Here is a 26,235-nt window from a genome sequence, read left to right on the forward strand (position 1 = left end):
TAATAGTACTGTCAGTAACTGTTGGAAGAATAAATGGATAGGATAATCAGTATAAATAGGCTAAAAATACAAGGTAGATTTATGGAATTAGAAAGAAAACAATATTGGAAGTAGGAGTCTGAGGACTAGATGATGGCAGGCTTGGTGAAAGCTAAATTGTAGCCTAAACTAAATTTGATCCAGCTGACATTTAAAAATGAGAGTATTTCAAGGCAGTAAACTTTTGGGTAAGACTTTTTCAATAGAGGTAATAATCATTATACACCACAAAGATGTACAGAAAAGATGTATCTTTGTATTTTGTGAGTTGTAATATGTGTAGTAAGGTTCTTTGTAATACTTTGGGGAACTTATTTGAATGGTGCTATGCAAACAAAACTAATACATATTTGTTTTTCTTTATTTTAGTTCAAAGAAGAAATTTCTAAACGTTTCAAATCACATACTGAACAACTTGTATTGATATTTGCTGGAAAAATTTTAAAAGATCAGGATACTTTGAGCCAGCATGGAATTCATGATGGACTTACTGTTCACCTTGTCATCAAAACTCAAAACAGGTATGTTTTTAAAAGACATAAAACTTTAAACTGTAATGTTCCTTATGAAATAACTAATCTTGGAAGGGGAATTGTAGATCAAGTGATACAGTGCCAGACTAAAGCAGAAAAAAGTCAATTTAGAGCAGAAAGCCCTGATTCCCAGCACTGCTACAAATAAAAAGTAATCTTGGCTTTAAAATGGCCCCTGGCATGAAATATTTAAATTTCTTCATTGTTGTGGTTACAAAGTATTTGGGTTTTTTTAATTTTATTTTTTTATTTTTATTATTATTTTTTATTGTAATTAGTAAAAGGGTTACATGATATTTGCCAGATAGAAGGTGCATTAATTCACATACATTGATACCCTTTCACATGTCTTGGTACCCGTTTCCCTCCCCCCCCACACCCCCCACCCGTCTTGGTTTTCCCCCCTTCCCTATCAAATTTCAAATATCCAAATACAAATAAATTCAATATATCAGATAACAAAGTGAGATACTATACCAATATGAGATAACCAAGGGACAGCAAAGGAGATGAGAGACAACATAGTACATTAAGGACAACAATCATTCATTATATGGCTTTTGTTTCAATATCCTGGAGGTCCTTTCAATTAGTTTCACATTATATGGCCTTATGTATCCAGATTTTGCTCTATTGCAGATCTCTGCTAGTAGAGCCCAAGTTAAAGTATTTGTTTAATAAGAAAACAGTATGATTCCACTTACACTGTGACATAGTGCTGGGGAATCAAACCCAAGGCAGGTTGCCATTCCTTAGCTTTTTGGCTCAAGGCTTGCACTCTGCCATTTGAGCCACACACCTCTCTACTTCTCAGCTTTTTGGTAGTTATTTGCAGATAAAAGTCTCACCTTACCTTCCTGGGCTGGCTTTAAACAGTAGTCCTCACATTTTAGGATTGTAGGCATGAGTCCCTGGTGCCTGGGTGATAACTTCTTTCAGTGCCAATTAATGATGTGATTTACTAAGGTAAACTCAACACGTGTGGTGAGGAGTGTAAAGAGAATATGTGTGCAGGCATTCAAGTTTGCTATCAAGCAATTTTATGACAAATGCTACAAAACTAGAAGGGGCTAGGTTAAAAAATTGTTTAGTTTTGCTTTGTAGTTGTATGGATGATCCTGGCAGTTTTCTCTGAGGTGACTTACCCTCTCTTTTTTTATTTAATCAGTATGATTGAAAAGACTGACATATTTGTATGTATATTTTGCCCAAGAAGGGGCAGTAGCAGTGTGTTTTAGATTTTAAAAGTTTTGCTATGTTTCTGTTGTTTGTAATCTCAGAGTATTTATGATAATTTGAGTTAGTCTGATTGCTCAACCTTTACTTTTGGTTATTGTGTTTATAGGTTCCTTAAAAAATAATTACTCCACTGCTTACACTGTGATTGAATTTCCCTTAGGTCTCAAGACCATTCAGCTCAGCAGACAAATACTACTGGAAGCAATGCTACCAATTCAACTCCAAATAGTAACCCCACATCTGGTTCTGCTACCAGCAATCCTTTTGGTTTAGGTAATAAGCATCATTAGTCATCTTTATAGGGATGAAAAAAAAAACAAAACCATTTTCTGCTTCCAAAGTGGTTTCAAATAAAATGACAAAATAAAATAGTTACCTTAATCAAACTCTTTAAATAAATGTTGTACAGTTTCCTTCTAGATTGTGAGTATTAAGGAAGTGTGGGGATATGGGTGTGCTTATTGAGCTGACATTTACAAAGTAGTCAATAAGTAACACGTTTCCTTAAATAATGAAAGAGATTGTAGTGTTTGTATACTTAATCTGACCATATAATTGGATCTGGGAAAATTGGCTAATTGTTGATTATAATTTGTGGTCAGTTGATTAGTAACTTTCTCTTTAGTAAATTGATGGGATTGAGTTGCACTTTGAAACTCCTGAAAGCAAGACCAGTGATTAAGAAGCTCCTGGATATATCAAATTAACTTTTCTTTTTTTTTTTTTGCCAGTCCTGGGCTTGAACTCAGAGTATGAGCACTATCCTTGGACTTTCTCAAGGCTAGACCTCTACCACTTGAGCCTCAGCACCATTTCTGGCTTTTTTCTATGCATGTGGTACCGAGGAATCGAACCCAGGTCTTGGTGCATGCTAGGCAAGCACTACCATTAGGCCAAACTCCCCGCCCTCAACTTTTCTTTTATCATGTTGAGATTCTGTTAAGGAAAAAAAAATTGAACTTTTAAAGTTTAGCTAGATGAATGAATGGCTTGAAATGATCAAGTTCTATGGATCTACTTTGCAATAATAGAGCCCCTCCCCCTTCGCCCCTGTGGCAGTTGGGCAGGCTTGAACTCAGGGACCTGAGCACTATCCTGAGCTTTTTTTCCCTCAAGGATAGTGCTCTAACACATTGGGCCATGGTGCCACTTCTGGTTTTCTGCTGGTTAATTGGAGAGATAAGTCTCATGGATATCCTGCTTGGTTTCAAACTGTGACCCCTCAGATCTCAGCTTCCTGAGTAGGATTACAGGAGTGAGCCACCTGCACCAGCTGAGTGCCAACCACTTAATTCCTTTATTTTCCTAGTGACCACCCTCATCCCAAGACTATCTAGAGGCCCTGCACTATAAATCATAAAAGATACTATCTCAAAATCCCAAAGTTTTTAAAAAACTTTTTTGAAGGAGAAAAACCATAAATATTTTTGTATTTTATACTATAAAATTAGAAATATATCTTGTTGGATTTGCCTTTTGTCTAATTATAAATTTTTGGACAATTTCAACTGTAGGATATGTTAGTTTTTTGTTGCTATGAGAAATGGAAGGAAACTTTTTTTTTTTTTGCCAGTCTTGGGCTTGAACTCAGAATCTAAGACACTGTCCTTGGGCTTTCTCAAGGCTAGAACTCTACCACTTGAGCCCCTCCACTTGGAGCTTTTTCTGTGTATATGGTACCAAGTAATCAAATCTGGGTCTTCTGTATGCTAGGCACTTGGCCAAACTACTGGCCCAGAAACATTTATCTTGACTCACAATTTCAGAGGTTTCAGTTAATGGCCAGCTGGTTCAGTTGTTCCTAAGCATGTAGCAAGTAAGGCAAAATCACTGTGATGTAAAAGTATATAATGCAGTACCTCATAGACTGAAGGCTATGAAGAGGACAAGATAATGCTAATACCCTTCAAAGGCATAGTCCCAGTGACCCACTTTCTTCATCCAGGCCCTACTCCTGATAGTCCATGTGCAACTTTTGTGGGAATAGTGCATATCTAAATCATAATGCAGGAATTAAACATGTAGAAATAATGTGAACTCTTTATAGTTTAAAATGGTTTCTTGAAGTGGTGCTCTGGTTCAAAGTGCTAGAGCACTAGCCTTGAATAAAGAGCTCAGGGACAGTGCCCAGGCCTGAAGTTCAAGCCCCATGACCAGCCCTCTCCAAAACAAAAACCTGTAAAGTAAAATGGCTTCTTATATTGGGTTGTTAAGTCTTTTAATATTTTTGCATCATATTTTAACAAAATTGTAAGTAATGATAAAAATTTCTGACTTTGATTTCTGTATTTTCTCCCTTTTCATCTAAGGTGGACTTGGAGGACTTGCAGGTTTGAGTAGCTTGGGTTTGAATACTACCAACTTCTCTGAACTACAGAGCCAAATGCAACGACAACTTTTATCCAACCCTGAAATGATGGTCCAGATCATGGAAAATCCCTTCGTCCAGAGCATGCTCTCCAATCCTGACCTGATGAGGCAGTTAATTATGGCCAATCCACAAATGCAGCAGTTGATACAGAGAAATCCAGAAATTAGTCATATGCTTAATAATCCAGATATAATGAGACAAGTATGTGGGAAATTATGTATCTAAACAATTTTGTTTTTATTTAGTTTTATATACAGTCATCATTAAAAAAGCTTGAAGCAGGGCTGGGAGTTTAGCCTAGTTGGTAGCGTGCTTACCTAGCAGATATGAAGACCCAGATTCGACTCCTTGGTATCACAAACATAGAAAAAAGCTGGAAGTGGTGCTGTGGCTCAAGTGATAGAGCTCTAGCCTTCAGAAAGCCTAAGGATAGTACTCAGGCCCTGAGCTCAAGTCCCAGGACTGGCAGAAGGAAAAAAAAAAAAACCTCAAAGCATTGTTTTGGACTATTTAAATTGAGTTTTTTTTCCCCCAAACTAGAAGATGTTTTCTAGTTTGTGTTGCTTTCTTTTTCGTTTTATACTTGGGCTTGAACTCAGGGTCTTGTATTTACTAGGCAAGTACTATACCATTTGAGCTACCAGTCATTTCTTCAGCAGGATATTTTTGTTGTCTTTAAGTAGTTGTAAAAAGGATTTTCTTTTATATATATATATATATTTTTTATTGTAATTAATAGGAGGGTTACATTATATTCATCAGATAGAAGGTACATTACTTCACAAACATTGATACCCTTTCTCATGTCCTGTTTCCCATTTCTCTCCCCCCTGCCCCTCACAACTTGATTTCCCCCCTTCCCTCTCCTATTTCAAACAACCAATTAAGCATATATAAAATATCAGATAACAAGGTGAAATATTGTAACAATTTGAGATAACCAAGGGACAGTAAAAGAGATGAGAGATAACATAGTACATCAAGGATAACAATCACTCATTATATGGCTTTTGTTTCTATATCCTGGAGGTCCTTATATTTAGCGTCATACTAAATGGCCTTATGTATCTAGATTTTGTTCTATTGTGAATCTCTGTTAGGAGAGCCCCAGGTTCCTACTGATTATGACAAATGAGGGAGACTATTGGGCCTGTGTTCCTTTGAGTCTGGCTTACTTCACTTAATATGATTTTTTCTAAGTCTTTCCATTTCCTTATAAATGGGGCGACATCATTCTTTCTGACAAATTAACTAGAAAGCCTACAGACTGGGAGAAGATCTTCACTAACCATACAACAGACAAAGGCCTCATATCTAAAATATATTAACAGCTCAAAAAATTTAATCACTCCATAATTAATCTCCAAAGAAACAACCATCCCATTCAAAGATGGGCCAAAGACTTAAAGAGAGTCTTCTCTGAAGAAGAAATTAGAATGGCCTATAGACACATGAAGAAATGCTCAACATCTCTTGTCATAAAAGAAATGCAAATCAAAGTAAAAAGGATTTTCACTTCAACCAATCAGTTTATAAATATAGTACACATTGATCAGTGTCATGCTGTGGATTGTTCTTCATTTCTCCCATCTTTACCCACATCCTCAAGTTACCTGTTTGATTTTCACACATGTACGTTGGATATAATGACTATATAAATAGTCAGTTTGAGGGTTTAAGAAACAAAAAGTGGGGCCTAGTGGTAGAGTGCTTGCCTAGCAAACAGGAAGACCTGGGTTTGGTTCCTAGGTACCAGAAACATAGAAAAGGTAGAGCCTTGAGAAAGCCCAAGAACAGTAGGTCAGACCCTGAGTTCAAGCCCCAGGACTGGCCAAAAAAAAAGTTAATTTCTGTATAGGGCACGTTCACTCATAATGGGGCTTTTGTATTGATTTTATTTGAAAGTTTGCCTTTTAATATAAGTAAAATTACAAATAATTTATTGAAAGGCAGCAAATTTGATTTACAGCACTAATGAACTTCCATTTTGATTATAAAATCACACCTCATTCTATAAAATAAATGAGTATTTTCTGAGCCAAGGAACTGGGCAAAGGAAGTTAGTTTTCAGGGCATAGAAAAAGCAGAAACGGCAACAAAAGGCAGATTGGCTGTTGTAGACTTAATTTTCTGATAGGGTTACTGTGCTGACTTAGGCTGCCTAGAATCTTATGTTTGCTTTTTAGTCTTTCAGAGTTTAGCCTGATTATTTAGCATTTAACACAAGTCACTCTGTTCATTGTACTCGGGTCTGTGACAACAGGCTAGTTTGAAACAGTGGTCTTCCATAAACTGTAACAGTAGTTGCTAAAATAATTCCATGTGTATTTCAAGGCTTTTTTAAATGAATTTTTCCCCCTAGACATTGGAACTTGCCAGGAATCCAGCAATGATGCAAGAAATGATGAGAAACCAGGACCGAGCTTTGAGCAACCTGGAAAGTATCCCTGGAGGATACAATGCTTTGCGACGCATGTATACAGATATTCAGGAACCAATGCTGAGTGCTGCCCAAGAGCAGGTAATCCAGTATCTCCAAGACTTGGGCCTTAGCTTAACTCTGGTTTAACATAGGTGTGGTCTGAAGGATGAGTGTCTTTGTATTGGAAATGTAATTTCATTAAAAAGTAGTCCCTTGTGTTATTTAAAGAGTTTTAATTGGGCTGGGATAGTGGTAGAGTGTTTGGCTAGCAAGCAGGAAGACCCAGGTCTGATTCTCCTTACCACATACATAGAAAAAGCTGAAAGAGGTGGTAGAGCTCTAGCCTAGAGAAAGCCCAGAGACAATGCCCAGACTCTGAGCTCAAGCCCAGGACTGGGTCAAAAAACCAGACAAACAAAAAAGCTTAATTATGATTTTTCTTTTTTTATGTCTTTCAGTTTGGTGGTAATCCATTTGCTTCCTTAGTGAGCAGTACATCCTCAGGTGAAGGTAGTCAACCTTCTCGTACAGAAAATAGAGATCCATTACCCAATCCATGGGCTCCACAGGCTTCTCAGAATTCATCGGCTTCCAGTGGCTCCACTAACACTGTGAGTGGCACTACTGGCAATGCTACCAGTGCCGCTTCTGGGCAGAGTACTACTGGGCCAAATTTGGTACCTGGAGTAGGAGGAGGTATGCTTCAAGTAAACTTCTTTTGTGTCTTCATTGAGATGAATAATGAAAATATTGCTTATATTGATAACACACTTCTGTGTTCGTATATGGGATATGTCTTTTACGAACTTTTTTTTCAATGTAGCAAGTTTTATGGAACTATTAGAGGGAAAGATTTTTAAATTATATATATTGATGAAGCACAACATGATGTTTTGATGTGTGTATATATTGGTTAATGAATAAATGTACCCCATTAGATCTTATGCTTGTTTCTTTCTGTTAGAAGAATTGTCTTCTAGAATTTTCAAGTACAGTGTACATTATTAATTATAGTCACCATGCCGTTCAGTTAATATTCAGCACTCATTCATGGAAACATCTTAAGCAGAGGAATGACACAAAATAATGGGTCACTAGTTACTCTTTGAAGAACATATTGAAGGAGCAAAAAATTAAAGGAGCTTGATTACAAGGTCATTCAAGTAATTGAAGACGTACAAAATGATAGGTGAGGACATAATCAAAATTAGAAAGTAGAAAAATAAGCCATCTACTGCTGCTTATTTGTTTGTTGAACTCAGGGTCCAGACGCTGTCCCTTAGTTTTCTGGCTCAAGGCTAGCACTCTACCACTTTGAGTCACAGTGCCACTTCCAATTTTCTGGTGATTAATTGAAGATAAGAGTCACATAAACTGCTGCCCAGGCTGATTTCGAACTGGGATCGTAAGATCTCAGACTCCTGAATAGCTAGGATTACAGGCATGAGCCACTGGCGCCCTGCTATATTTGTTTGTAGTTAAAATGACTCATGTAAAATAGATTTTAGATGTCCAGTTCTACCACCTTCCATGAATTTTTTGTCAGTCCTGGGCCTTGAAACTCAGGGCCTGAGCTTCTCTTGGGCTTTCTCTAGGCTAGAGCTCTAGTACTTGAGCCACCATTTCCGGCTTTTTCTATGTATATGTGGTACCGAGGAATTGAACCTGGGTCTTCATGCAAGCACTCTACCCCTAGGCCAAACTCGTATCTCCTAGCTTCCATGAATTTTTTTTTTAATTTTTTATTGTAATTAATAAAAGGGTTACATGATATTTGCCAGATAGAAGGTGCATTAATTCACATACATTGATACCCTTTCACATGTCTTGGTACCCATTACCCTCCCTCCCAACCCCCTCCATGAATTTTTATAGCCAGGTTTCTGTACCACTAACATGAAGTAGCTCTCTCACCCTAGTATGTCTCTATAGTCATGTAGTCAGTAGCTCTAGGATAAATTCATAAGAGTAAAGAAGTTCATTATTAATATTCCTATTGGTTTAATTTTTTTTTTTTTTTTGGTTGTGGGACTTGAACTCTGGGTCCTGGGCACTGTCGCTGAGCTCCACAGCTTAAGGCTAGGCACTCTACTTCTTGAGCCACAGCACCACTACTGGGAATGATTAGGACACTTTCTAGATTACCTGCTGATGAATAAGACAATGGATAACAAGTCATTAAATGTCTTACTTTTTTTTTTTTGCCAGTCCTGGGCTTGGGCTCAGGGCCTGAGCACACTGTCCTTGGACTTTCTCAAGGCTAGAGCTCTTCCACTTGAGCCACAGCACCACTTCTGGCTTTTTGCTATGTAATGTGGTACCGAAGAATTGAACCTTGGCCTTCGTGCATGCTAGGCAAGCACTCTACCACTAGGCCAAACTCTTGGCCCTGTCTTGCATTTTTATAAGCTTCGTAAATTGGTCCAGTTGGATCCTTTTTGTTGTTCACGCATTTTTGCCAACATCAGATGCAACTTACCTTAGCAAATTTCATTCAAGTTATACTGAAGTATTATCTCAGCTTGCTTCCTTTTGTTTGCCTTTAGCTTTTGTTTTGTTTGTTAGCTACTCCTGCTAGTTAGCTGTGTAGCTTAGGTTGATTTTGAACAAGTGACCTTCAATTTCTTTGGAAATAGTCTCACTTTAGTTGTTCTGTGCAAGGCTTTTTATAAGCTCAATTTTGGGCACTTCAGAGTTGGCCTTGTCTCTCCACATAAACTAGAACCAAACAGTAACACTATAATCTGTTAGTTTGTCAAGAGTGCCATTCAGAATCATTTGAATGGCATTTGAATTGAATATTGGTGGTATGCTTCAGTTGTTCTTTACTCTGAGGAATAAAATACAAAAAACTATGCTCCGTAAAAGGCAAATAGACTTATATTTGCTTTCTTTAATTCTGATATTGAACTCAGGAGCTTGGGCTTGAGATTTGTGCTCAAGGCTAACATTTTATCACTTGAGCCACAGCTCTACTTTGGGCTTTTTGTTTGGTGGCTAATTGAAGATAAGAGTCTCATGCTAGTTTCAAACTGACTCTGAAATCTCGAAGATAAGAGTCTCATGCTAGCTTCAAACTGTGACTCTCAGATCTCTCTAGGATTATAAGTATGAGCCACTGGTACCCAGATTCTTTTTTGTTGTTTTCTTTTTCCCTCCCTCCCACCCACCCTCCCTCTCTCTCTCCTTCCCTTCCTTCCTCCCCCCCACCCCCCAGGGGGGTGGGGGGGTAAGAGGGGTCATAAGATTTGAACTCTTCAGCTCAAGGCTGCCGCCCTACTTCTGAGTCATTTTCTAGAGGTTAATTGTAGATAAGAGTCTCAGGTCCTTTTGTGCCCAGGGCTGGCTTTGAACCTTGATCCTCAGATCTCAGTGTCCTGAGAAGCTAGGATTACAGGCGTGAGCTACCGCATCCAGCTCCAGATATTTTTCTAATTGTACCGATCATTGTTTTCCTATGAGTGGACACAGATGTCTTACTTCGCTGTTTTGTTTTGGGACAAGTTCTCATTATATATCCCAGGCTGTTCTGAAATTCAGCTTTCTGCCCCATCTTCCTGAGTTTGTTGAGAGGGAGAAGGAATTGTTGCCTTTGTTTTGTTTTGGGGGTGGTCTTGTTAATTAACTGTATAGCCCAGGCTGACTTTGAACTAGTGACCTTCAGTTTCTTTGGAAATGATCTCACCTTATTCCATGCTAGGCTTTTCAGAAGCTCAGTGTTGGGAATTTCTATATGATGGGATTACAGGTGCCTGTCATCATGTCTGTCTGGGTTATTAGGAGGAGTGCTTATTCTGAAAACGTCTACATATTAGTTAATTTCATTACAGTGTTTTGCAATGTTACTTGATAAAGCGTTCTATTTTCTACCATGCCTTGAAAGTATATTCATAGCCTTTTTCTTCATACAGGTTGGTATGTACTGGTAATTAAAAACAGGATGCTAGAAGAATTTTGTATGGTCTGAGTTATAACAAACTCACTATTATTTGGTTAGTGCGATTCATAGCAGAGTGAAGCAGTAGTTAGCACCACAGCCTGTCACAAGTCTTCCAACTCTGCTTTTTTAGTGCAAAAGCACTCATGGAAAAAGCAAATATATGTGTCAGTATGAATACTACAACAAATTGGTATTTATGGAAACTAATATTTGAATTTCATAGTTTCCATGTTTCATAAAATACTCATTTTCATTAGCTTTTTTTCCCCCCAATAATGGATTTTGAACCTGGCACCTTGCACTTATACTCCATCTCTTGAGCCATGCCTCCCATTCATTTTTGCTTTAGTTTCCTGGATAGGGTCTCACAGTTTTGTTTTGGGGCTGGACTGGGCTACATCTCTATTTAACCACAGTTTATCTATTTGTTGAGATGAAGGTGTGCTAATCTCTTGCTGGGGCTGGCCTCTAACCTCAATCCTTCGGATCTCTGTCTCAAGTAGCTGGATTAACAAGTTCGGGGTATCATGACCAAGCCTTTTTGTCTTTATTTAATTTCACTCCCACCCTGCCCCTAATCGTTTAGAAATGTAGAATGAATTTTTACCTTTTGGTATGTACAAAAATATACCGTATCCAGATTTGTCTTCTGCAGGCTACAGCAAGTGGGAAGAGTCAATTTTTCTAAATTTTTTTATTTTTTGGTGGGTGATAGGGCTTGAACTGGGCCTGGGCCTTGTTCCTGAGCTCTTCAGCTCAAGGCTACCACCCTATCCTTGAGCTAAGCCCCACTTCCTGTTTGCTAGAGGTTAATTGGAGATAACAATCTCAGGTTCTTTTGTTCCTGGGCTGGCTTTGAACCTTGATCCTCTGATCTCAGCCTCCTGAGTAGCTAGGATTACAGGTATAAGCCACATCCTCTGGCAAGAGTCAAATGTTTTAAGCTTAATAAAATATTCTCATTAGATGGAAGATTAGAAGGGAAATGAGAAAGTTAATGAGTTCATTTTGATATAACTTTTAGAAAACATTTAAGTATAAATAATCAACAGAAAATCTGCATAAATTAAACACAAATTCACCTATATAAATGAGTTAAATTCAACTGTAGCTTCCAAAAACAAGCATTTTAACAAGCACTGTATACATTAATTGAACCATCACAACCATTCTATGAAGTAGATGCTGTTCTCTCCATTTTACAGATGGAAGAACACAACTGTGAAGAAGCTAAATAACCTGCCCAAAGTTGTATAGTTAAGTTGGGTTTGACTCAGGAAATCTGGCTCCAGATGCTGCTTTTAGTTACTATTCTTTAAGGTTTCTCCAACTATCTTAACATGCCTGCCAAATGTGCCAGCACTCAGTGGAAGTGGGATAGAGTATTTTTTTAATTAATTAATTACTTTATTATTTATTTGGTTTTTGGTTGGTCTTGGGGCTTGAATTCTGGGCCTGTGCATTGTCTCCAAGCTATTCAGCTCCAGGCTAGCACTCTACCACTTGAGCCATAGCGCCACTTCCAAGGGATGGAGTCTTTATATATCTTTATTTCTTCTGTGATTTTCCTTCTCATGTGTGCGGGTACATGCGTTCTTTCTCTCTCCTTTTCTTTTTTCTTTCTGTAATCCTGTAGGAAAAGTTTGTGGTTTAGATTTCTATGAGATATTTTTCAGCAGTAATTTCAGCATATTTAAGTTTTGCCTTAAACAGACTTTAGAACTTAGTTCTGCTATTAGGTGTGATTTTACTGTACAACCAAAACTCGAGGTAAAATCATCTGTTTTACTAGCATATGTTTGGTGTGTACTTTGGGAATCTTAGTTTTCGTTTTCTTCCTTAGTTCCCTTGATGTATAATATGTATACATGTGTAGTTTTTGTTTCCTAAATCCTTTGGCCACATGTTCAAAGGTTCCTGGTGGAAGGCCTAGATCAAAGAATATGATCCCTGAGAAGACATTTTTTTCTTAGATATTAATATGCAAATTTAATGCCTTTTCCACTTCAACTAAGCACTTATAGCATAAACTTCTACAGTTGAGGCATAATAGCAAAACTACCATGAATTCTTTTTCCTTTACAATTTCACTGATACAAAGACTTTTTTTTCTTCCTATAGATCTTAGCAACCACAGCATATGGTTTAATGTCAAATATGCACCGTTTTGTGTTGATTGCACTTAGTGGCTTCTATTTTTGGAACCTCTGAATTGTCATTGTCATGACTCTTGTGCTTTGGAGCCATTACTGAGTAAAGTAAGGGTCAATCTCATAACTGAATGACTAGTAACTAATAACTGAAGTGATTATAATGTGTAGGTAGATATGTAGAATATAGACATGCCTGGCAAAAGGATGGATCAGAACATCATGGTATTTCAGTAATGCTCTCAAAACAGTATAAATTAAAGCTTAGAAATTATTTCTGGAATGTATTATATTTTCAGAGGTCATAGCTTACCAACTGGTAAACAAAACTGTAAATCTGTGGATAAGAAAATGACTGTTAGTTACTAAAACTTAAGTGGGGTATGTATTTGTTGAAATTTTAAAGCTTTCACGTAACTTTTCCTTAGTACAGTGTCTTTTTTTTTTAAATAAACTTTCAGCTAGTATGTTCAATACACCAGGAATGCAGAGCTTGTTGCAGCAAATAACTGAAAACCCACAACTTATGCAAAACATGTTGTCTGCCCCGTATATGAGGAGCATGATGCAGTCACTAAGCCAGAATCCTGACCTTGCTGCACAGGTGAGTTTATAAATACATTGAAGACTGAAGTGTGAACTGAATAACTGATCGTATTGATTGGGCAGAATTGGGCAAATTTATATAGTAATGTCTGAACACATTGGAATATAGGCAAACTGTATCTCCCAATTTTTGAGGGGCAGTTTATTTTACATACATAAAATTAAAACTTCAGGGGCTGGGAATGTAGCTTAGAGGTAGAATGCTTGCCTAGTATGCATGAGGCCCTGGGTTCAATTTCTTAGTGCCATATAAAAATAATAATATAAATTAATAATAAAAAGATAAAAATTAATAATAAAAAGCTGGAAGTGGTGCTGAAGCTCAAGTAGTAGATCTCTGTCCTTAAGAAAGCCTGAGTACAATGCTCAGGCCCTGAGCTCAAGCCCAGGACTGGCCCCCCCCAAAAAAAGAACAAAAAACAAAATACAACAACAAAAAATGCTGAGCCAGGTGCTGGGGACTCATGCTTGTAATCCTAGCTGCTTAGAAGGCTGAGATCAGAAGATCACAGTTTAAAGCCAACCCAGGCAGATGTGTCCCCACGAGACTCTTATTGCCAATAAACCACTCAAAAATCAGAAGTGGCATCTGTGGCTCAAGTAGTAGAGCACTAGCCCTGAGCACAAAGAGGCTCAGGGTTAGTGTACAGGCCCTGTGTTCATGCCCCAAAACTGAAGAAGAAAACCAAAAAATCAATATTAAAGTTGAGGATTGGTGTCTCACACTTGTAATCTAGCTACTCAGGAAGCTGAGATCTGAGGTTTGAAGGCAGCCTGGGCAGGAAAAGTCCAGAAGACTCTGGACTCCAATTAACCACCAAAAGCATCAGAAGTGGACCTGTGGCTCAAGTGGTAAAGTGCCTAGCCTTTAGCAAAATAGCCCAGACTCTGAGTTTAAGGGCGTGCGGGTGGCACGTGCACACGCACACACATGCGCGCGCAAACACACACACACACACACACTTTCTCTGATACTTGACCTCATCCTTAGGAATTTTGATGAACTTACATTGGATCTTACTTTCTCAGTTTTTTTAGTAGGAGATTCAGATGTGTCATACAGATTTTGCACCAGTGGGCTTGATATAAGTTGTGGAGGATGTAAATTAAGCCTCAGTCATCCTGTTTATATTTGCCATTCATTAAAAATAGCTTCTGTTGAGTGTTGAGAAATCGGAATGCTTCATAGTTAACTTAATTCTTAACTTTTAAAAACTTAACAAATGAATCACTTCATTATATCAGCAGTAATGTTTTTGTTTTTGAAACCCTAGAACTATATGACATAAAGTAGATACCTACTGAAGATTAAATCTTTAGTAACAACTTGTAAAATTGGAAATGCATTAATAATGCATTCATTACCCTCCCCCTTCTTTGACCTCTGGACCCTCCCACTCACCACCCCTGAGTTTTACAACTAAGCCATACTTCTACCTCTTGTTTTTGTATATTTTTAAAATAGGGTCTCATTATCTGCTTCAGTGTATGTCTATACTACAGTCCATCTATTTTAGGATTCTTGTCATTGATGAGATGACAGGCCTCTGCTACCAAGGCCCAGCTTCCTTCCTGTAAAAGTCCATCTTGTATAATTTTTTCTACTGTGCTGGCCTTGAACTATGATCCTCACATTCATCACTTCCTATGTAGGTATTACAGGTATAAGCTACCACTGTTTGGCTCTAAGATCAAGAGTAATTTTTGTATCTAAAATATTTTACATTGCTGGTAGTTTATTGAAGCCCATTTTATTAATTTGAAAATTACGAGACTCAAATAACTAGTTTTAAAGGCCTGAGTTAACAGTGAAAAAAAGCTGAAAAATTCCCAATTTTGTTTAAAATTGGGGAAAAGGGAAAAATAAAAAATTGGAACAAAATGTTTATAGTGATTATATTTATACATTATAAAATAGATATTTAATAGTACCGGATGTTCATCCTTTTCAAATTTGACTTAAGAATATTCCTAGCTATATACAATGCTTTTACATTTGCAGAGGACATTAACAACTCCCACATATTTTTTTTCACTCTAAAGCAAAATGTTGACAAAGTATTAGATAAGGATGCCTTTAATTTAGAAGAACTAAGAAACTTTTACAGTGTACTCTGTATTAGAATATGAAAGCTTATTTTAAAATTATTTTTTACTTTTTAGTGTTAGAGATCTTAAATGTAATAACCTAACTGGTGTAAAGCTAGGTAAAGAGAGATACATTCAAAAGAGATGATTTTCTGAGAACGAATGACTATGTTTTAAGATTTTTTCCCCCCTAGATTAGCTTTAGTAACATAAATCTTCAAAAGTAAAAGTGGTACTTATACATTCATAGCCAAGAGGTATTTAGAACTAATAAAGAGGCACTTTTGTGGGGCCAGAATCACAGCCTGGTGTTGGAGTGCTTGCCTAGCATGTATGAAACCCTGGGTTCAATTCCTTGGTACCACATACATAGAAAAGACCAAAAGTGGTGCTATGGCTCAAGTGGTAGAGTGCTAGCCTTGAAAAGGTTCAAGGACAGGCTCTGAGTTTGAGCCCAAGGACCAGCCCCCCCCCAAAAGAAAGGCAGAAAGAAAGAAAAAAGAATCTGATTTGTTGGCCTCCGTAGGTATTTTATTGGTTACTTTGAAATACTATATATAAATACTATATATCCATAAAACATTATTCTTTCTACTTTATTGTGTTAAGTGATCTGCATTGCAGTGATAGATGACTAGATAGTGGGAGATGGAAATTATTTCAGCATTTTTATATAACCTGCTGTTGAGGGCAAGCATTATGTTTCCCAGACATTGGGCAGAGAAATAGGCCATCAGTAAATCATTGTTAGTTGATTTTTCACTTTGAGAAAAGTGGTATGAAATTTGGCTTTTTTTGAAGCTTAAGGTAATTTATTTGTTTTCTGGTTTTGCTGATTGTGTATTGTAATCTTATTTCAGGTATCTAACATGTTAATATTAACCATGACGTTTAAAAATTGTTTAACCTATTTGAAGGTTAGGTGATGCGCCACTTTCATCTATAGTGGTAGTTAGTTGAAATCCAGATGCCAATCTTCGTCTTCTTAAAGGGACTTACATCTTTCAAGTCTTAAAGCATTTTAGCATGTTCTCCAGAGGACTGTTGGTGCTAGTTTTGGCTGTTTTTCACCTAGCAGCTTCATTTCTCTGGCAAGTTGGTTGATGTTTTGTGGTGTTATTTTTCTGGACCTAATATTAGTTGTTTTGTAATAGGTAGAGACAGTGATTCCAGATCTGGATTTTCTCTGTGCTTGCCATTTGTGTGGAGGTTTCTAAGCAAGCAACATGTATATATTGATGCTTATGTTTCTTCGGACAGTGTAGTTGAAAAATACATCATAAGAACTGGTTACTTCCATTTTTCTTTCAAAGGCAAAAACTCACTTTTGCTCAAGAAAAAAAAATTTAAGAAAATGATTTATTTTTTAGGATCTTGCATGTCATGATCATATTCACCATTCTTGTTGAGAGAGAAGATACCTTTATTTTTTGTTTTTGTTTTTTGAAGATCCTTCAGGATAGTATTTTCCCTTTTCCTTTTTTTAAATCTATGTTCTACCTTCCTCCTTTCCAAGTGCCAGATTAGGCATTTGGAGGAAGATAGAATAGTAAACAAGGTACATTACTTGTTTTAGATATTTCTAGTTAAAATTGTTTGAACACTTGCCCCATAGATGATGCTGAATAATCCCCTATTTGCTGGAAATCCTCAGCTTCAAGAACAAATGAGACAACAACTCCCAACTTTTCTCCAACAAGTGAGTAAGAAGAGATGCTAGATATCTTCCATAATGATTTGCTTGAAAAACTTTTGATGAAAACTTCCTTGCACCTTTCTGGCTGATAGCAAATTGCTAAACAGCATATAAGTGCTGTCAGTTCCTTGCAGCGAATTCATCTTAATCCTACCTGATTCCCATTTCACTGCTAATTTTTTGCTTGTATTTCTGAAATGTAAATTTTGAGAAAAGAACCATCTTGTTTTGTTTTTAAGGGTTTAGGATTTTGAATGCTTTGTTAATATCATGAGCCATTTCTTTCATTTTATTAACTTTGAATTGCTTCCTTGCGTTACATTATACTTTATGGTTTAACTAACCTTGAGTGACAGACAGGAAAGAGCTACCCTATCCTACTGTACAGGTTTGGTTTGGTTTTTCCTAAATTAGTAGAATGCCTGTTTTCTCTGAGGGGTAGATCTCATTTTCTCAAACTTGGAATTAGTAAGAATACAATTGTCAGTGTTGTCATATAAGGGAGGTTTTATTATATATATATATATATATATATATATATATATATATACATAAAAGTACTTAAGGTTGCCATTGTGCTTTATTATTTAAGAAGACAAAGGAAGTCATTTGTGGTGTTCTTGAAATGGTGGTATTTATGTAAACGATTGTCAGGCTTGCAAACCATTCTGCAAGGTTGGTTAGTGTCCTTGATCTATGTGATGATATAAGTCTAGCTGGTCAGTCAAGTGGTGGATATTTGGAAATAGGTGAAACTTAAAAACTTAGGGCACATTTTATCTTCAGATTTGGAACTTTTGTTTTAGAGTGTACATTATGGGTAATTGGCACCAAAAATACTTGTGGCTCCAAGCACTCTGTCCCCCCTCCCCCACTGAATGGAACTTTGTTCTTTTGGAGGGACAGAAGAAAACTTGTGGTTTTCAAAGTAGTTCTGAAATGACTTTTATGTTTGATTTGGGATAAGGTCAACTAATATTTTGTACACTAGGTTTGCTGTCAAAGAAGCAGATTTGTGTTTATTTTGGGGAGAAATTAATGGACTACCAGGGTCTGGGAGTAAGATTTTTAATTTTCTCCAAAAATATAGCAACACAAAAAAATCTAAATATATCTACTATTTTCTTTTTCTGATACTATTTTGTTTTGTTTTGTTTCCCCTTAGATGCAGAATCCTGATACATTATCAGCAATGTCCAACCCTAGAGCAATGCAGGCCTTGCTGCAGATTCAGCAGGGCTTACAGACATTGGCTACGGAAGCCCCCGGCCTCATCCCAGGGTAGGGTTACTCAGGGAAGTTTGTGTATAAAAGTTACAATGAAGATCTCAGATTTAATGTTCTTTTGCCTTTTTTGTTAAGATTGCTTTCAGTTTTCAAAGTTACAGATAATCATTTTAAGAGGATAACTTAGCCAATATTATGTTAAAATATAACTGATTTTCCACCTGATCTGGCTTCTAGTTTTGCAAGAATTTAGGTTTGTTACTCATATGTACTTTTCCCCTAGGTTTAATCCTGGCTTGGGGGCATTGGGAAGCACTGGAGGCCCTTCAGGAACCAATGGTGCTAACACTGCACCTAGTGAAAACACAAGCCCTGCAGGAACTACTGAACAACCTGGACACCAGCAGTTCATTCAACAAATGCTGCAGGCTTTGGCTGGAGTAAACCCACAGGTAGCAGGAGTTTTTTTGTTGTTCAAGTTTCTTTCAATTATTAGACATTTAAGAATTTCCAAAAAGGAAAGGGCAATAACTGCCCTTTCGTATGTAGACTAATAAAAAGTACTGTTTGTAGATTATTGAATGTAGAAACATACTGTACTATGATGGGATGTTAATTGTTATACCAGATAGTAAAGTGGGAAAGAATGCTTTAGCCTGTAATTTTTTTCTTTTCTTTTTGTAATGCTGGATTTTGAATTTAAGGCCTTCATTTGCAAAGCAGATGCTGTACCACTGAACCATTCTACATCTAAGCCTCCTCCTCTACCTTTATTTCCCACTGTTACATTTGAGACAGAATTTTACTGTCTGCCCAGGCACACACACAGACCTCTGTCTATTTTAGGCTTCCCACTATCCCTGACTATGTCCTGCGAATGTTTTTGTTTTTTGCCAGTTCTGGGCTTGAACTCAGGGCCTAGGCGCTGTCCTTGGGCTTTCTCAAGGCTAGAGCTTTACCACTAGAGCCACAGCACTATTTCTGGCTTTTTTCTATGTATGTGGTTCCGAGGAATCAAACCCGGGTCTTCGTGCATGCTAGGCAAACACTCTACCACTAGGCCAAATTCCTGGATCCTTGTTTTTAAATTATTACTAAATTTTGCCTGTCCTGGGGCTTGAACTTGGGGCCTGAGCTCTATCCTTCGGCTTTCCTCAAGGCTAGTGTTCTACCACTTGAGCCACAGCACCACTTCCAGTTTTTCTATGTATGTGGTACCGAGGAATTGAACCTGGGTCTTTGTGCATGCTAGGCAAGCACTCTACCACTAGGCCAAACTCCTTGTGAACATTTTTTACCTGGGCTGTTCTGTAACTATCATCCTCTTGATATCTGATTCCCATGAGGTAGGAAGACAGGTGTTTGCTGCCGTACCCAGTATTTATTGAGAAAGGGATCTGCCTTCAAGCCTCACCTTGAATTGTGATTCTTCCCATCTCATTGTCTAAGTAGGATTTTAGGCCTAGGCCGCCGGCATCTGGCTCAGACCATAACTTATGGAAGCATCCTTTTTAAAAAGTACTTTGATGAATGAAGGCAGTGTTTGAAATTCATTTGAAATGGATTTGTTTTATAAAAGTTTGTCAGAAATAGAAATTAGATGTCCTTAGTACTGTAGGACAACCGTATCAGTCTTTTTTACTTGAAAAATTATAGGGGCCAGGAGTTTGGCCTAGTGGTTAAAGTGCTTGCCTAGCATGCATGAAGACCCAGGTTCGATTCCTCGGTACCACATACATAGAAAAAAGCCAGAAGTGGTGCTGAGGTTCAGGTGGTAGAGCTCTAGCCTTGAGAAAGTCCAAGGACAGTGCTCAGGCCTTAAGCTCAAGCCCAGGACTGGCAAAATAAAAAGAAAAAAATAAAATAAAAATTATAGTTTGTCTATCTGTCTTTGGGAAGGTATCGGGAGGCACAGAAATGGAGGGACAAAAGGTGACCCAGTCAACAATGGTACTCCCTGGACATTGTGTTGAAAACGAGGTATACAACTTGTGGGTGGGATGGGAGGGAAAGCCAGGAGAAAGCAAGGGAAAGGGTGACATTGTCCAAAAGGCCATGCTTCTGGTCCCTTGTTTTGTTTTTTTTAAGTGACAGTACCAGGGCTTAAACTCTGGACCTCTTGCTTTCAGCCTTTTTACTCATCACTGGTGCTCTACCACTTCAGCGATGTCCCAGTATGGCATTTTGCAAGTTAATTGGAGATAGAGTCTCTTTGATTTCTCTGCCTGGGCTGCCTTTAAACCTCAGTCGTCAGGTCTCAGACTCCTGAATAAGATTATAAACATGAGCTACCATGCCCAGCTCCCAGATGTGGGTTTTTTGGTGTTGTTTTTACCTTAATGCAATAAAGGGAGAATGCTGTTTTACATGTGTTTGAATTCTTGCTACCTGGGTGTTTAGTAAGCGTTCATTGAATAAAAAAAGATGTTGAGTTTTGGACAGAACTGTTATATAGCTTGAACAGCCTGTAAGCCTTTCTCACCATTACCAGACAGAACAGTGTTGACTCGTGTGTTTTTATTTAGCTTATTTCTTTTGTTTGTTTGTTTGTTTTTTGCCAGTCCTGGGCTTGAGCTCAGGGCCTGAGCATTGTCCTTGGGCTTTCTCAAAAATAGAGCTCTACCACTTGAGCCATAGTGCCACTTTCAGCATTTTTTTTTCTATGTATGTGGTACCAAGGAATTGAACCTACGCTAGGCAAGCACTATTAACCACTAAAGCAAATTCCTGGCCCTATTTAGCTTATTTCTGAAGATACCAGATACCTTGTACTTGAATTATCAGGGTTAGGAGTATAGTTTGTGGATCTGAAATGGGAATTCAATAGCTAACATTTAGATTGAGCCTGTATTTGAGATTTCATTGGGACATTATTTAATGTGAGAGCAAGGCACTCAACTGATCAGTAGCTGCATAAAAGAATTCCTTCAATTTCAGTCTATTTATACACATATTTTTAAGTTTTTCTGCTTGATTATGAGCCTCTAAAGTAATGTGGTTTTATTAGTAAAGCTTTTTATGTTATTAAAGGCAGAATAATATATGATCTGTTTGACATGGTCATTTAGGCTTAGAGTAGGATAATATAAGATGCAAATTGTCCCAGCTGCTGGTAAATTGGAGATGAGTCTTATGGACTTTCCTGCCTGGGCTGGCTTTGAACCATGATCCTCAGCTCTCAGCCTTCCGAGTTATCAGAATTACAGGCATGAGCCACAGGCGCCTGGTGCAAATTGACTTTTTTTTTTATTCTTTTGCCAGTCCTGGGGCTTGAACTGAGGGCCTGGGCCCTGTCCTTGGATACCTTTTGTGTGTGTGTGTGTGTGTGTGTGTGTGTGTGTGTGTGTGTGTGTGTATCTTGTGGGCCCTGTCCTTGGATACCTTTTGTGTGTGTGTGTGTGTATGTGTGTATCTTGTGGGCCCTGTCCTTGGATACCTTTTTTCTGTGTGTGTGTGTGTATGTGTGTATCTTGTGGGCCCTGTCCTTGGATACCTTGTGTGTGTGTGTGTGTGTGTGTGTATGTGTGTATCTTGTGGGCCCTGTCCTTGGATACCTTTTTTGTGTGTGTATGTGTGTATCTTGTGGGCCCTGTCCTTGGATACCTTTTGTGTGTGTGTGTGTGTGTGTGTGTGTGTGTGTGTGTGTGTGTGTGTGTGTATGTATGTGTGTATCTTGTGGGCCCTGTCCTTGGATACCTTTTGTGTGTGTGTGTATGTGTGTGTGTGTGTGTGTGTATGTGTGTATCTTGTGGGCCCTGTCCTTGGATACCTTTTTTGTGTGTGTGTGTGTGTATGTGTGTATCTTGTGGGCCCTGTCCTTGGATACCTTTTTTGTGTGTGTATGTATGTGTGTATCTTGTGGGCCCTGTCCTTGGATACCTTTTGTGTGTGTGTGTGTGTGTGTGTGTGTGTGTGTGTGTGTGTGTGTGTGTGTGTATGTATGTGTGTATCTTGTGGGCCCTGTCCTTGGATACCTTTTGTGTGTGTGTGTGTGTGTGTGTGTGTGTATGTGTATGTGTGTATCTTGTGGGCCCTGTCCTTGGATACCTTTTTGTGTGTGTGTGTGTGTGTGTGTATCTTATGGGCCCTGTCCTTGGATACCTTTTGTGTGTGGGGGGGGGATCATGTGGCTTGAACTCGGCCAGGATACTGTCCCTGAGCTCTTCAGCTCTAGGCTACCACCCTATCTCTGGTCCTGGGCTCTGTCCCTGAGCTCTTCAGCTCAAGGCCTTACCCTTTAGCCAAGCCCCACTTCCCATTTTCTAGAGGTTAATTGGAGATAAGAGTCTTAGGTCCTTTTGTGCCTGGGCTGGCTTTGAACCTTGATCCTCAGATCTCAACCTCCTGAGTAGCTAGGATGACAGGCGTGAGCCGCCAGTCTCCTTGGACACTTTTTGCTAGAGGCTACTGCTCTGCTGCTTGAGCCATAGCACCACTTCTTGCCTTTTCTGAGTATGTGGTACTGTGGAATCAAACCCAAGGCTTTGTTCATGCTACGTAAGCACTCTATTACTATGCTCCTGGCCCTGCAAATTAACTTTCAAGAACTTTAGATTTGTTTAAAGAGACAGTGCTTTAAAAGTTGAGTATTAAATGATATCTAAAATGTATTTTAAAACCATGTGTAAGTAGCTTGGTGCCTTTAATCCTTACTTGGCTAAGACAGCCATGCAGCCCATAAAGCCAGCCCCTGCAGGGAAGTCCAAGATAGTCTAGGAGTAGTGGAACATCCATTGACTCTGAGCAAGAAGGCCAAGCCAGTGTGAAGACCCAGAACCTGTACAAAGGGGGCATGCCATGAACTGATTTGCCTTATTTAGCATTTCACTTTTTTCCTTTTTTTGACAGCTACAGAATCCTGAAGTCAGATTTCAGCAACAACTGGAGCAGCTCAGTGCAATGGGATTTTTGAACCGCGAAGCAAACTTACAAGCACTAATAGCAACAGGAGGTGATATCAATGCAGCTATTGAACGGTTACTGGGCTCCCAACCATCATAGCAGCATTTCTGTATCTTGGAAAAAAATGTAATTTATTTTTGATAACGGCTCTTAAATCTTTAAAATACCTGCTTTATTTCATTTTGACTCTTGGAATTCTGTGCTGTTATAAACAACCCAATATGATGGCATTTTAAGGTGGAGTACAGTAAGATGTGTGGGTTTTTCTGTATTTTTCTTTTTTGGAACAGTGGGAATCAATGCTTTTTCATTTAAGGCTACTGCATGCATTAAACACTTCTGCATTTATTGTAATTTTTTTTAAAAAAAAAACACCTTTTATAATTGGGTGAACAGATTTTTGTCCTGCATCTGTCCAATTTATTTGCTTTTTAACATTAGCCTATGGTAGTAATTTATGTAGAATAAAAGCATTAAAAAAGAAGCAAATCATTTGCGCTCTGTAATTTGTAGTACAATATTGCTTATTGTGACTTTGGCATGTATTTTTGCAAATGCTGTAAGATTTATACTATTGATAATTTTTTCTTTGTATACAATACAGTATGCACATTTGGAATTGCATTTCTAGAAACATTATAGGTTATCTGAACAAAAACACCTGTAACCAAAAAAGTAAAGATAAGGAAATACTCTGAAAGTTAAGTATTTCCTAGTTGTATAGAATCTTACAGCATCTTTGCTAAACATCTCTCAGCAGAAGTGCCAGTCAGGTTTGTTGAAAATAAGGAAAAGCTGATTCTGGTTATCTGTTATAGGACATTTAATTGTGTAGACAACATAATGTAACTTTGTCTCAGCATTCACAGATTGACTGTAAAATTACCTTAATCTCTGTGCTTACTGAAGGAGCACTGTAGTATACCCCAAATGCATTTGCCTAGAACTTTTCAGCTTCTCCCTTAGGTAGTTTAATAGGCATTACAATTTGTAATTGAAATGTTGCTTTCACCGAAAGTGTTGATGTTTCAGTTTTTAATTGCCACATAAAAATAGAACTATCTTTTGGGTTTATCAGTTTTCTCATGTACAGGCAATACATGAATTTAAAATGATTTGTGAGCCAGTTGTTTCTGAAGTGTTTGGATAGTTCTAAGAAATAGTTCAATATTGTGCTTTTCAGAGCCTCAGAGAAGGGCGAATGGGGGTGGGGGGTGAGACGGAATCTATCTTGGGTTGGGCCAGCCCTAAACTAAATAATACTGGCAACCAAGATTCTGTTAGGATTTTTGTGCATATAGTGTAGTAATGAAGTATCATTCGGGGTGAAAAACAAAAGAGCCGTTTAAACAATGTTGAGTACATTTGGCTAATCCATAGCCTTTTTCTTCCTTTCCCAAAGAAGTTCTGTTTGTCTAACTCTCAAATTGTTGGGATGGTACATTCCTTTAGGACCAATTAAAACATAACTTTAGGGTCAGAAATATATTTGGCTGACTCTGGTTCAGTATTCTCTTAGGTCATTATATTCTCTTGTGTACAGTTACAGGAAAATTACAATGTTAAAATAACCTAAAATGAATTCAGACCAGTAAAATCAAGGGAAATACAAGTTGAATTCCATTACTTCTGTAAGTTGCTTGCTACTAAAAAAGGTCAGGAGGCCAGGTTGCCCACCAGTGCATTCACTGTTTTGACATTTTCCCCAGGAGGAAAGCATGTACAAAGGTCAGGGTGGAGGCATGCTTAGAGGAGATTGTTATGGATGGAATTCATGTGTCTTTGCTAGACTTTTGTACCGGTGATTGGTGGTGTACAGTGTGGGACAGTATCATAACCAATTTGATGATTTATTAATCACAAAATAACAATAAATCTCTAGCTTTCACAACTTGATATGTCTTGCCTCTTTTGTAGAAAGAAAAAAAAAGTCTTCATTTTATTTTCCCTAAACATGTCTATTAAAGGCTATTGGAGTTGATTTTTTTTTTTGTCAGTTGTGGGGCTTGAACTCAGGGCCTAGGCACTATCTCTGAGCTCTACTCCTTGAGTCACAGCACCACTTCCTGTTTTGTGGTGATTAATTGGAGATAAGAGTCTCACAGACTTTCATACCTGGGCTGGCTTTGAACCACAATCCCCATTTCTTAGGTTCCTGAGTAACTAGGATTACAGGTGTGAGTCACTGGCACTGGGCTTAGATCTTTATCACAGTTTATTCAATGAATTTTTGAACTCTAAAACATCACAAACACTGTTAAGCTAGGAATGGCTAGGCAAAAACTAGGCTGTGTGCTGGGCTCTATTTCTCTTTTGATTTCAGCTTGTTATTTGGTGAATTTTCAGTAAGGTATCATGATTTCTTCATTGTAAATGGTGATTAAGCCTGGGTAGTCTGGACTAGGCAGTCTGTAAGCTGCTAGAATATCATGATTTTTGTTGTTTGTTTCTAATACGTTTATATTTAAACATTTGGTAAAAAGGTTCAGAATTAGAATTTTTCATTTTCTGGCATGAAATTCACACACACTGAATAGAAGCAGTAGTCAAATGTTTAGATCAGATAGGCTAGAGAAGGGCCCCTGGTTATTGGACATAATAAGAATGGATACCTAGCTCAAAATAAATTGGGAATGTTGAGAAGATGATTTGAGGAATTAAGCTACAAAGCAGATTTAAGGTAGATAAGAAAACCAGGAGAAGGCATTGCAAGCAAGCAAACTTGGTCGCACGGAGTTTGGTGTGATGAGCGGTGTGAAATCCTGCTGCTTCATGTATTCACCATGGCTTGCATGGTAGCCTTTGGATTTACTTAAGGAAAGGGTCTTGTCATGGAGCTTTAGACAGAAGAGGCATCAAGGACTCTGCCCTCCTTTTCTGGATGTATTGGGGTGAACTGAGTCTCTCACACTTGATAGCAAGTTCTTTTTTTTTTTTTTTTTTTTGGTCATGGGGCTTGAACTCTGGGCCTGGGCACTGTCCCTGAGCTCTTCAGTTCAAGGCTACTGCCCTACCCCTGGTG

General features: G+C 38.1%; 1 protein-coding gene across 2 annotated transcripts in view; it reads left to right on the plus strand.

Moving 5' to 3' along the window:
• Ubqln1 (ubiquilin 1) overlaps window positions 1-25,104 on the plus strand; it is a 45,896-nt gene extending 20,792 nt beyond the window's left edge. The window contains exons 2-11 of one of the 2 annotated variants that reach the window (XM_090329473.1): window positions 409-560; window positions 1,972-2,084; window positions 4,121-4,383; window positions 6,545-6,703; window positions 7,063-7,300; window positions 13,156-13,298; window positions 17,004-17,087; window positions 18,250-18,365; window positions 18,595-18,763; window positions 23,160-25,104. In XM_090329473.1, the coding sequence (XP_090185599.1) occupies window positions 409-560; window positions 1,972-2,084; window positions 4,121-4,383; window positions 6,545-6,703; window positions 7,063-7,300; window positions 13,156-13,298; window positions 17,004-17,087; window positions 18,250-18,365; window positions 18,595-18,763; window positions 23,160-23,312 (1,590 nt within the window). In that variant the 3' untranslated portion in view covers window positions 23,313-25,104. The remainder of the gene's footprint in view (window positions 1-408; window positions 561-1,971; window positions 2,085-4,120; window positions 4,384-6,544; window positions 6,704-7,062; window positions 7,301-13,155; window positions 13,299-17,003; window positions 17,088-18,249; window positions 18,366-18,594; window positions 18,764-23,159) is intronic. The other variant, XM_090329474.1, reaches the window with a different exon arrangement.
• The last annotated feature ends 1,131 nt before the right edge of the window (window positions 25,105-26,235 follow it).

This window comes from Megascapheus bottae, chromosome 3 (genome assembly GCF_031878675.1).
Source record: "Megascapheus bottae isolate mThoBot1 chromosome 3, mThoBot2.hap1, whole genome shotgun sequence".
Classification (NCBI taxonomy): domain Eukaryota; kingdom Metazoa; phylum Chordata; class Mammalia; order Rodentia; family Geomyidae; genus Megascapheus; species Megascapheus bottae.